Below are 13,407 nucleotides of genomic sequence, written 5' to 3' on the forward strand. Positions count from 1 at the left end.
TCAAAGAAGTTGCCTATATTGGTTACTGTTTACTACATTTGTGAATTTGACATGTTTGCCGTCAATAAAATGTTGTCTTCTATCATAAACTTGTGTAAATGATGCTACAGTAAATGTTGGGAGGTAAGACACACTTTAGACATGGAAAGAGACTGGCAGTTTGTCACAGCATTGCTGCACCAGCCTCTTTTTGACAAGGAGAGAAACAACCTAATGTATTGCATTTATTGCCGAATTTACAAGAAGGCATTGATAAGTTTGAATTTGTCATTGCAAAGTTTCACAAAGTTTGTTACATTTCTCCTCACCCAACAACTCTCAAAAATAAGCAATTTCTTAAGGGAGTCTGGGTATATTGCAGTTGCTAGTTGAATTGTTAGTTGAAACATCTAATGCCTGAACACTAGCAGGTAAAGCGAGCCCACGCATGTAATTTACATTACAATGAGCCACATGGAAATCAGACAGTGTGTAATCCATTCTGCCTGTTGTTGTTGCCTCTTCTTCTTCTTCCCCTTGTTTCATTGAGGATGTCAGTTGAGAAGGAGGTCCTCCAGTGTGGCTCACCTCACATGTTTGTACACGCTGCTGTTCACATGCATCCCAGACCACCTTAGAATGTGGTCTTGGTGATCCAATCTCAGATGCGTCCTCAATGCGTTTTAGGGCTGTTCCCCCATGGACGTAGAGCTGTCCACTTGTGATTGAGATTGAGTTCCCTTTGTATTTTGAGCAGGATGTCTAGTGGGAAAAAAAACATACAGATCCTAAATATTAAGCACTCCGCTCTCCTGGTACCCATCAAGTTGTTTATTCTGAGCATAAAAGGCTGAATTATGAAAGCCATTTTCTGTGTTTATCTGCAAAAGATGATTAGTGGAAGGTGTGAAGGGTCTGTTTAGTGACGGAAGAGCTTTGATTAACTGCAGTCGAGGGCAATGGAAACATTTACACAACAGGCTAATCAACTGATTAGCAAAGGTGAGACCAAGCAGGAGATAGAGAGAGACTGTATCAGCAGACAGAAATGATTTATCAGATCAGAACTTCCCTATGAATAATTAAACAAACTGTTGTATTGGAAATAAAATTAAAGGAGACGCGTCTCACACTACGTGATCATGTCACATATTTGCATAATTGTTGTCTTTATTCATGGTAGATGTGATTACTTACTTACTGGAAGCTGAGAACACAACAGAACTGACTGGCGACACGGTGAGCGGTGCTGGCTCAGGTGTGTGTGAGCTGACCAATCAGAGCAGACTACGGGGCCTTAAAGAGACAGGAGCTAAAACGGAGTGTTTCAGACAGAGGGGGAATGCAGTGCTGCTGCACTGGACAGTATGAGAAAACTGATGTGTTTTTGAGTACTAAAGCATGTAAACCTATTCTAGAAGTAAGCCAAAATAAAACTATAAACCTGAAAATGAACATAATAATACATAATATCCTTTCAAAAATCATAAAGTGAGAAATTAATCATAGAAGACTCACAGAGACTATTTTTACTCACCTCGTGGCAGAGAAGCACACCAGAATCAAAAGCTATTATAGTTAGTAAGTATTTAGCTTGTATAGTCATACACTCCACATTCATCAGTACTGAGCTGAGCGGTGATAAGCTGTTTCTCTGTTAATTTGCAGCTGTAAAAGGGTATTACAGATTGCACAGACAGAGCTGAGGTTATGGGTTTGACTCCCACTGTGTGCAGCCACTCCATGTGAGTCACGAGCATTGATGCAGCTCCGTGCTGTTGATTAACAGAGAAACGTGACGAGGATGAGTCCCGCCGCAGAGGCAGAACACCCACCGTCCCATCTGATCACACACCAGCCACACTGCCTCCATCTCATTCTCACTCGCTGTGTGTTGCATGGCAGGGGGCTAGACAGGTGATAACGCAGACAGCTGCTGCCTCTCTGGAAGAAAATGTGTCATTCAGCTAAAAAAGACAGTGAGAACTTGAGGCAAACCAGTGCACAGCGCTGTTGTTAATTAGGTTATATTAGGCTGTTGTCAGGTCAAAAATTCATACCTGCAAAATGTCAACTTTAGAGAAAATATCAGATCAGTGCGTCTGCGGGGGGGAAAATGGCAGCGGGGGGCCAAACAGAGAACATTAACCTTAATCCAGTTGTGACTGGTAAGCATAAAACCAACTAAGTGCAGAGCCTTTGATGGCCACCCAGGTTTCAGGACGGTTGATTTAAATGGCAGGATCTAATCAAAATCAATCAAAAGCAACACTTACATCTTAAATCATTAAAATCGTGCTCTCTCTGTCAGCATTTTATCTATCTATTTTAATTACCCGCTATTTTAGCAGGGAGGACCCACTGAGACCGAAGTCTCATTTCCAGCGGGGCCCTGCAACAACATACAAAAAGAAAATCTACAAATATAAGAATAATACATATTTACATACACATTTATGTACACACATACATACAGGCCCGTAACTCAACACATGTGCATACCATTAAAAACAACTGCAAGCATTTTTTTTGAGTAGTTCAGCCACTAGCTCTTTAAAAACACCATATGATACATGAGAGAAACGCTTAGCTTTAGTTCGAAAGTTATTCCACATAATGGGTGGGCAAAAATGACGACAGGCTTCCCATGTTCTGTCATATACCTTGGCGTTTTTAGCGTGATCCAGTCTTGAGATCTGGTTGTATGTCTGAGGTTGTCTGTTGACAAAAGCTTCTTCAGGTACATGGGCGGTTTACCAATTTATAAATAAAAAGTATGCTGTGTTGCTTCCTGCGCTGACGCAGAAAGGGCCAACCAACAGTGCTATACAGACCACAGTGGTGTGTTGACTGAGACGGGCACATGAGAATAAACAGAATCTCCATAGTCCAATACTGGAAATACTGATGCCTGCTCAGTCTTCTTTCTATTAAGCATTGTTAGGCAGTTTATGTGCTGTGTAAAGCTCTAAAACCTGACTGGAACTTTTCAAAGATGTTATTGTGACACATAAAAGCTAAAAGCAGAGTTGAAACCACTTTCTCTAAAACCTTAGAAATTGTGGAAGTTTGTTAAATTGGCCTAAGATTATTAAGAACAGTGGGCTCAAGGTTGGGTTTTTCTTTGAAAGTGGTTGGACAACAGCATGTTTAGAAATAGATGGAAAATGACTATTTGTGAGTGAGCTGGGAAAATGATACCTGGTGTTGCAGCTTCTAGGGTGGCGGATCGATATTCATCACCTCCTTTTGACCCACCAGGGACGACTCCGCCAACTCGTCTGAAGCCCAAATTACAGAGAAACAGAGGCTGACAGCTGCCCGAGGATCTCCCAAAATGGGCATGGATTTTTTGGTTTATGTGTTGTTGTGGCTGCCTCGATCACATTACACACCTTTTTAATGGGGAGAAGTCCTCTTGGTTATATACTTTTTACACACACACACACGCACACACACACACACAAACTGCTATCTCTCCTCCTGATGTCTTTCATTGCTGCTATCCATTAAAGGCTCTCAGTGGATATTAGATTGATGAGCAGAGAGAAAATGCAAAAAAAAAGCCAATATAATGGTCAGGGAGGAAGACAAACAAACTACTTACTTAGTGTCAGATGTGAAAAGTGTTTGTGCTTCGCCTGCAGCACCCTCAGGGCAGACGAGACGGATGCCATGCACCCCGGACTGATATGTGTAGATTCATTATTGATTCAGTGAGTTATTTGTTGAAGTGCTTCTAATTGAGACGGTGAAATTATTAGGTTGTCATGGCAGGGCTCTTCTGAATCTCATTTGGATTATTACATTATATTTGATATAAATATGTTCATGCATCAACAGTGATGCTTGCAAGCATATGGTAATTGTCACTGATTAGATGATGAATCTTAATTTCATCACGTCTCATTTCTAATGTCTTATTAACGGAGTCACTCAATTGAAATGACAGAGTGCGCGACATATTTAGTCGGTACATTGTGCATCCAAATTGTATGAAACACATCTGTAATGATGAGCATTAAGTCGTAATATTTACAATTCATATGCATTGTGTAAGATTGGTCAAGTGGTGAAGGAGCATCAGCAAAATTTTAATTTTGACCTCAATTTTGGCACCAAAGTAAATGTCAGGGGAGCATCGTATAGTCTTTAGGATTCATCGTCTGGGAAGCTTTAATGTCTGTGCAAAATATCCAACGGCCCACAGACTCTTCGCCATTCTGCTATTATCTGCTTTAGAGAGGTGTTGAGTCACCTTAATGGTCTATTGGCAGCTGCAGTTTGTTAGTAATGCTGCTGAATTTTTTTTACATTATACTGAGAGACAGAATTATAGAAAATAACTTAGTTGGCATATAAGGTGTGCTATAACCAAAGCAAAAAGTGATATGTAGATCAACCCTTAAAGTTATTTTACTCTTCATTTTATGATCTCAATAAAACCTTATTCAGAGTTTGTGCCTACTACTGTTCTGCCTCAGTTTAATACACTGCGTCAGCAGCTGGGTACTGGTTTTGTTAACAGATGTTTTGGCAACATGTGAGGCGAGCTGCAACTTCAATGCAGCAATAAATTGCCCAATAACATTGAAGTACAACTGTTGTCTACTCAACAAACATTGCTGATAGATTTGTCATGGTTACAGCAGGATCGTGTCCCAGGGCCATGGTTGGAGCGGTCAGTTTTGGTTTAGAGGTGCTAGAGGATGGAGGAGCATCCCTGGCGTTGGCTTTCGATTCTTCCCTAGACGGCTGTTTTCTGACTGCCTGTTCCTCTGACTGCCAGCTGGATAGTGTAAAACAGCATGTGCACCAGGGAGACCTCATTTGAACTTTCAATTTTCATTACAAGTGATGTGAAATCTAGTTTAAAGAGGTGTTGATTCAACTTAAAGCTGTACATCTTGGAGTGGCACACCTGTGCACTTATCATGTTGTTTAATATCAAGGTGTTCTTTTGTGTGCAGACAAAAAATTTGTGGTAAATGTGAGCATTTTGAGGATGGGAACTTGTAAATTTAGCATTAAACTGAAGATGTTGACGTTCTGGACTTTATGTTCTGTCTCCCCTGTCTCTCGGTGTGCAGGATCGACGGGAGTCTCTGCCTGCGGTCCGGCAGGCAGTGCGGCGGCGTTTCTCTGGAACGCTGATGCTGCCTCCTCTGTGGAGGAGACACTCCTGTCAGGACCACCCATGTGACACCCGGCGGGCATCTACAGCACACGCTCTGCCGCTGGACCGACTGGAGGTGTTGTACAGCCGAGCACTGGCCAGTCATGATGAGCACCGGTCAGTAACACACAAACACTTCTCTCTCTCTTTCTTTCTTTTGTTGGTGGTGCCTACATATCATACTATGCAGATTACACACTCCAACGCTGTTGGTCTTTCTGCTTTTATAACACTGCTGACTGTTGTTACCACTCCTACATTATTCAAGAGAGGAACCCTCAAAAATTGATCTTCAGTGATTGATGCCTTTTTCAATGCTGCTTTTTGAAATTCATGCAGCATATTTTTTCAGAAAAGGATAGATGTTTTTCAGGGAGTTGTTGTTCTGGTGTGTTTTGGTTTTGATCTGTTGCTCCGTGTCACAAGGGCTAATGATGTGTGCCCTAAAAAATTTGGTTGGAAAGCCATTAAAACCCAGTAATTACATTTGTTTTTGAGTACAGATGGCCTTTTACTTTTTTCTTTTTTTGGGAATATAGACGCCCTTTTTCTTTCTTTCTTTCTTTCTTTCTTTCTTGCAGGTTGGTATAGCCTACATACTGTATCACACATACTATGCAGATCAGTGATTGATGTCTTTTTCAAAGCAGATTTTTGAAATTCATGCAGCATATTCTTTTGGGAGTTGTTTTTTCTGGAGTGTTTTGGTTTTGATCTGTTATTCTGTATCACCAAGGCTAATGATATGTATCCTGCTCAATGGTGATGCATTTGCCAAGATATTTATTAGTGTGAGGAAAAAGAAGTGAAAACTTTAGTTGGAAAGCCATGAAAAACAATAATTACGCTTGTTTTTGAGTACAGATGCCCTTTTCTTTCTGTGTTTAGTAGCGCAGGTTGGTATAGATAGAGAATCGTGTTTTATTGCCTCCTGAGATTCATGCAGCATATTTTTTCTGAAAAGGATCGTTTTTTGGGGGGGTGTTTTGGTTTTGATCTGTTGTTCTGTGTCACGAAGGCTACTGATGTGTATCCTGCTCAATGATGCTGATTATCAATTTTTTAAGACATGTGTCAGTGTGATTTTCTGACTTTCCTTCCTTCCTTCGTTCCTTCCTGCCTCACCTTTGCTTCCCTTCCCTCTCTCTAAGGTTAGCTGGAATTGTTACCTGTGCTCATTAGCTCTGAGTCTCTTTCTTGTGTGTGTCAGTGTTGGGTTGAGTCCAGCTGGGCACTGAGGAAACAGCAGGGTGTCTGTCTGAGCAACTGAAGCTCTCTGAGTGACAGAGAGTGCTGCACACACACACACACACACACACACACACACACACACACACACACACACACACGCCACGCCACGCACACTCATGCATACACACACACAGGGAGTAGGCTGGAATATATTTTGTGGTTTCAGGTGATAATGACAGCCCTCTTCTCTTTGCAAAGTGTCTGGTAATTGCAGTAACAGAGGTGTGAGTGTGTTGTTATATTTTCCTCACATTACGGTATCTCCTCTTTCTACAATCTTAAACATTTAGAGACATTGTGTGTGTGTGTGTGTGTGTGTGTGTGTGTGTGTGTGTGTGTGTGTGTGTGCTCTGCATGACATTAATGATAGAGGCCAATAATTTGAACTATGTTGCTTTCCTATCATGCTAATAAAGCTGAATATATTTGAATGTATGACATGTAGCCAAGTCTCCCATGAAGCAATGAAAGAGCTGTAGGCTACCAATTAAATAAAACTTATAGTAGCCTGTTAAAGCTGTACAGAATATTAAACTATTCATAATGATGACTGAATGTTAAAAAAGCTGTCATTTTTACACTGTTTATGTGCAGAGGTTACAGTTAGGGCTGCAACTAATGATTATTGACATTTTATGAATAATCAAGCTATGCTTACAATCTGCTGTTCAAAGCATGACAGAAATGTCAAACTTTAACTTTAAAAGGGAACAAACGAGCCCACAAACTTCGATATAAATGTAATTCTGGGCACAAGTATAAGACGGACAGTTTCTACTTTCATGTATTTTTCGCCCACCTCTGATTGTCGGTTTAAGGTGCAATATGTAAGAATTTAAGTGGGAAACATTAAAAAAATTAGCCTAAAATCATAATCTAATTTATCAACAGAATGTGAAGAAATAACAGTTTTGGCGTTATGACATGTATGTATTGTGTTATAGAGATATCTACTGAAGTTAGCGTGCTAACGAGCTAGCCCCGACCTGTCCTGGTCCAACATTCCTGTGCTATGATGCAATAAACATCCATGGTTAAAAAATAACTACTATTCTGAGTAGTATTTGAGAAGAATACTTTGCACGTTTACTTACGCATTATTTTAATACCAACTTGTAATTGAGTAATATTTCAGTAATGTAACTGTACTCGTACTTGAGTACAGATTTGCAGTACTTTTTCCATCACATTGAAGCAGAAGAAAGAGAGAGAGAGAGACAGACAGACAGACAGACCGAGAGAGAGAGAGACCTAAAGAGTAAAGGAGGAGAGAGAGAGAGAGAGAGAGAGAGAGAGAGAGAGAGAGAGAGAGAGAGAGGCAGGCTCAGACTCGTTCAGCACTCTGGCTCGTGGACAGCAGCACACCATCATGCCGCGCGCGCTGCTCTCTGTCCGTTAAAAGGGTTTGACGCGCGGGCTTTCTACATCAGCTTCCTCTCTGGGCCGTCTTCAAAGATCAACGTTCAAAAACAAGCAGAAAACAACTACTCAACAACAACTTAAGGACAAAATGGAGTGTACCACACTGAGCAGAGAGGGAGCAGGGCTCGCCAAGCCGCCCAAACATCTGTGGCGGCAACCCAGGACTCACATACGGATCAAACAGCGCTTCAACTCGGACACCGAGCGCTACCTGTGCCGCAACCGGACTCTGGAGAAACTGCGACCCGGGCTGAGAAAACCCCGCATGTCCTGGCCCTCCTCGTTGAAACGGTAACCTCTTCCCCCTCTCAAGTGTCTAAAGTCGCCACGTTAAATCCGCTTTGTTGTTCAGTCAAGATAAGTTAGCTCTCTAAACATACAGACCGCTAACTATATGAATAAAACGTCCTAACTGTTAGCTTAACTTCTAACTGGAGCAGTGATTGCTGGCTGACAGTTTGTGTGTTCAGTATGAAGGTAGGTGCATTAGTTTGATAATTAGGGTAGTAACATAAACCAAAGCTGTGGCTTTGACATAGATATATTTAATATATATTTGATATATAGTTAAGATATATTTAAGTCTTTTAGTCTATTTAATTAACGTGACGAGGATTTTGAAATGACCCGTGATTTGTACTGAATGTACACCAAACCCCACTCAAAAACTGTATAAATAACGACCAACAGTCCATAATCTACCTCCATACACTCTGGACATACACTAAACCTCCCAGGCGACCAACTGGGTTATATATATGTGCTGGCTGGCTGTGGTTACGACATGGCTGACATTTCCTTCTTACTACCAAAACCTCTAACCCTGCCTGCATAAAGAAATGGTGAATATCAGAGGGTTGTTGAAGCACTGTATATCAGGATAGTTCATTATTATTTAGGCTAAGTCACACAATTCTGAAATCGCCCCTATTGTGTTTGGATACTGAATCACTAAATCTTTGGTTAAGTTTGTTAAAATCTTTCATTCACACTTTTCTGCCCTGTTTTTTTTTTCCTGCTGAATTTCTGGAAATGCAGCAAATGAGGCCAAAGCAGTTGAGATTTATCTCTGTAGAAGAATACAAGTTATTTCAGATGGTGATGAATCTGTTTTCTTATGCATACCGTTAAAATGTGTGAACCACTGTTTTACAGTGAAATGCATTTCTTAACCGGTGTCTTTATATTGATGTTAACATCATCACATACAGTAGGCTATATATTCTGTCTCTCACTGTGCTGTTGCATGTCTGAACTAGTCCATCCAGTAGTAAATTATAAATGCTCTGTTTATCATTTTTACACGTCTCTTTTTGGTGTTTGTGAAAACGTGTTATATACTGACATTCTTATTTTGCTAAAATGTGAAACAGAGAGCAAGCTTGTCTACATAAGAGATTTTCCATTGATTTTCATTTCATCTGTGGTGTTGATGAGTTATTCATTTTCAGTGACTTCTCTATGCCTGTCAACTCAGTCAGTTTGTTTGCCCACGCTCCAATACAAGCCCTTGGCAGATATTGAAAAAAACTGAGATGGCAGTGGCTGATGAGGACATTTTGGATATCTTGCATCTTGCACCCAATAACATGTGTCCTTGGGGATATTTAATCACTAAATGTGTTTTGTCAATGTGGCAGTTTAATTTTCATGCAGTTACTGACCTGTTTCGCAGTTCTTTGTAACATGGGTCGAAGGAAAACACAGACACTGTCATTATTAGGAATGGATATCGTTAGGATTTTAATTGATACTACTACTTGTATTGAAACTCCATATGGGTTTGGTTCTTTCAATACTCCTAAAGATTCTTTCTCATTTAGAAATAATTGCTTTTTAAAAATATATTGTTTAAAAAATAATTAATTTTGAGCAGGATCAAAATTAAGGATCTATATATTGTTTCAAGAGCAGTGCCAGTAAGGTTTACAACAGCAGAATCCCTATAAACTTAATAATATCTCACTGAAAACAAACATAAAATGTCAATAAAACCAATAATATTCCTTTAGAAAGGATGAAGAACACAGACACCAGTATCTCCTCTATCCTCCTCCCTCTGCTGCTTTTGTGATTAATTGCCTGCAGGTAGAGAGTTCGCCAATACGTTACAAGCTAAGCTAAACGGTTAGACTACATTCAGAGCGCTTTCCTTTTAGCAGGACTCTAGAGTGCGACCTAGATTTGTAAAGGTGTGCCTAAAATTATTCCTAGGTCGCACTGGTGCACCCAATGTTTTCAATGCGAATGCCTAAACTTCCATCACATCTGTTGCCTCTCTGCGAACGAAGCGTTTAATCTCCTTTGACCGAACTCACAGTAATGGTAGGCTCATATTGTGGTCTAAACCAATCAGAGACAGAGATGGAGCGGGTCTTTGCTTCTGATTGGCTGTGGTCCAGATATTCCTGTCCACTGCTCTGGGCTGTGTGTGTTCAAAATTGCAACCTGACCACCCGAGGTAAACAGATAAAGGAAACGGACAACGAAAAAGGAAGAGGGTTAGACACATAGATAGCTTTTTCATCAAGAAAAGTAAGCCTATTGTTCTGCCCAGTACGAGTAGGCCTGCTGTCATTCCTAGTCCATGCCCAGACAAGAAGGTAGTTCAGCCACCGGTCTCCTCAGTCCCTAAGGTGCCAAGCCCTTCAGCGGAGATGGCATCTGATGGGACAGAGATGGAGTGTAGGCTTATCAAGTCTGAGATCATAGAGTCAGAGAGTAGTCAGACTAAAAAACAAAAATGTATACTTTCAGGAAGGACTGGCTAGAACAATTTCCCTGGGTGAGATGCAATAAAATAGATAACTCGATGCACTGCATTTATTGTAAGGAGTGCGGTCCAAACATGGCTGGTAGCAGTGCCTTCGTAAGCAGCTCAACAATGTTTCGTATCGAAACATTGAAGAAACATAACGTCTTGCAAAAACACACTTCATGCCGGGTCAAGTGTGTTAATAAAGTTTCTCTCCCGGCTGCATTTCAGCGGCAGGCATGTTTTGCATACGCTGGCAAGGTATGCATGGTAAATAAGCTGGCATGAATGAGAGTATGAGTGAGGACAAATGGATGATGAATGAAAGCATTTTTTATTTTATTTTAGGGTATATTATCTATTTTATCTACTTTTATTTATGTATTTTGAGTCCAGTACTTGAGTGCACCTGAAATTTCGTTGTATTTTGTACAATGACAAATAAAGTCTCTATCTATCTATCTATCTATCTATCTATCTATCTATCTATCTATCTATCTTCTCTTTAGCATTTCGCTATAGCTGAGCTAGCATGGTTTGGTTGTGTAAAAGTTAGCAGCAGAGCAGATTAAAAATATCACTTTATATTTGTTGACATGTTTGTGCTTCTTGACCAGGTGCCTTGATTAAGTATTGACATTTTTCTTGTGAAGATTGTATTGCATCTACAGTAATGAGCGTTGCTGGAAATTATGCAATTTCAAGCAATTACATGTTATTGCAAGTTCCGAATAATGCAGTTACAGTATAACGCGTTCTCTGATTGATGAAAAATAATCACATTCTCAACACGTAACAAAAGAAATTTTTAATCATGGCACTGGCAGGATTAAAAGTCCATGAAATAGCGCACTTTGATTAATTGGATGTCTCCTGCAGAGGCTGTCTACCTATTCTTCAGGGCTTTGAGTTGTATTGCATGTACTTTAAAGGATGATGGGAGAGATGTGAGCGATGGTTTAGCTAACAGTACACCGCTCTGTAAACCTCATCAGTCAGGCTGATGAAGGGCTCTGACTTCAGTATTTCATTCCGTACTCCTTCTTACCCAAGCACTACAGGGGAAGACATTGATGACAAGTATTTGTGCCTCACATCTTGTGCATTATTTTGCAATTTTTCAGTTTGAGAGAACAGCCATGCTTTTGGCAGTGGTTGTTTTGAAAATACGGAAAAGAGAAAGTAATAAGTAAAAGGAGACAGCCATGAATTGACTTTTTATTGTAGTGGCATAAGTCAAAAATGTATTTTTTTCATATGGGTTTTGTGAAAACTAATTTCGTGACACATTATAATCTAGTTTTCTAAGTAGAGATTTAATTCTTATTCAGTCTCTTTCAGTCTTAAGACTCCAGGGAAACACTGCCCATCATCACTTTGCATCATATTTTTTATGTTTTCTATAGTCCAGTACAGACTAGCTGCGAACACTGACCCTCCACATGTGTCTGTTTGTTTCCTTTAGAAAAAGAGAAATGGATGAATTAAAAAAAAAGCCAATAAAACATCTCTGTGATTGGCTGCAGCAGAATTGAACAGGCATGAAAACCGCTGTCAGTTCAGCTCTGCTCCCCAGACACTGCTTGCTGTCAACAAGCAATGCCGGGGCTCGCTGCACCTCAGAGGCTTTTAACACACAAGCTGAAGTGCTGTTTTTCCCTCTTGATATTACAATGAAAAAATTACCACCAAAAAATTGTTTCAATTTAAGTTTTCTTTTACGCTGGACGTTGTAAAAGGGAAAGGATTTTTATGCCTGGCGATAGGTGTTGCCAGAGGCATAAAATTTCAATTTGTCCATCCCTCTGCCTGTCCATTGTCATGAACGTGACAGCTCAGGAATCATCAAACATCCACTTTTAACACACAAGCTGAAGTGCTGTTTTTCCCTCTTGATATTACAATCAGAAAATTACCACCAAAAAATTGTTTCAATTTAAGTTTTCTTTTACGCTGGACATTGTAAAAGGGAAAGGATTTTTATGCCTGGCGATAGGTGTTGCCAGAGGCATAAAATTTCAATTTGTCCATCCCTCTGCCTGTCCATTGTCATGAACGTGACTGCTCAGGAATCATCAAACATCCACTTGGACTCCAGAATGAGCTGATTAGCATTTGGTGGTCAGAGGTCAAAGATCCATTTTATTGTAACCTTAGAAAACATTCATAACTGAAGAATTCACAAGCATATTATGACAAAATCTTACACAAATGTCTATTAGGATAAAGTTATGAAGTATTGACAGTTAATATTCAAAAGGTCAACAATTTGGCAATCAACCACTTGAATGGCAAATTTGGCAATCACACAATTCGATCCAATTTTTATTCTTTGGTGTCCGATTCGATTCAGAATCAACTTTCAATTTAAAATCGCTTAAGGTCTGAGGTTACACATGACTCACTTCCTAACATGATGTAAACAGTCTGAAATGTGTGCGAAACCTAAACCTACTTTAACAAGAATTAGTTTCCACATCTTAACATGATATCCAGTTATAGCGACATCAGGCAACAGCCTCTACAAATACCATACGTTCTACCTAGCGATGGTAGGCTACGTTGAAATAGCTAACATCAATGTTTACGTTAGCTTGTGTCGGCGACGCTTGGTGAGCTGGTGTTAACAACTGGATGCTTTCGGTTCAGATGTTGAATCATTGTTGACATGCTGTTGTGGTATGCCAGTTCTGCTTTGCAGTAGACAAATTGCACTTTGTTATCTTCTTTTTTAAGTGTGAAATGATCCCAAACTTTGGACCTTCTCTGTCTTTTATGGACGGTTTCTTGGCTGTCCGCCATCGCGCCCACTCAATTCTGAACG

At 40.2% G+C, this 13,407-nt stretch overlaps 1 protein-coding gene across 5 annotated transcripts in view; it reads left to right on the plus strand.

Moving 5' to 3' along the window:
- Positions 1 to 13,407, plus strand: part of LOC311257976 (3',5'-cyclic-AMP phosphodiesterase 4C-like) — a 107,624-nt gene that overhangs the window by 14,223 nt on the left and 79,994 nt on the right. For 2 of the 5 annotated variants that reach the window (XM_084353976.1, XM_084353978.1), the window contains exon 3: positions 5,070 to 5,272. In XM_084353976.1, the coding sequence (XP_084210102.1) occupies positions 5,070 to 5,272 (203 nt within the window). Of the gene's footprint in view, positions 1 to 5,069; positions 5,273 to 7,741; positions 8,120 to 13,407 lie in introns of those variants that run through there. The other 3 variants (XM_084353977.1, XM_084353979.1, XM_084353981.1) reach the window with 2 other exon arrangements.

This window comes from Pagrus pagrus (assembly GCF_965226575.1).
Source record: "Pagrus pagrus genome assembly, chromosome: 6".
Classification (NCBI taxonomy): domain Eukaryota; kingdom Metazoa; phylum Chordata; class Actinopteri; order Spariformes; family Sparidae; genus Pagrus; species Pagrus pagrus.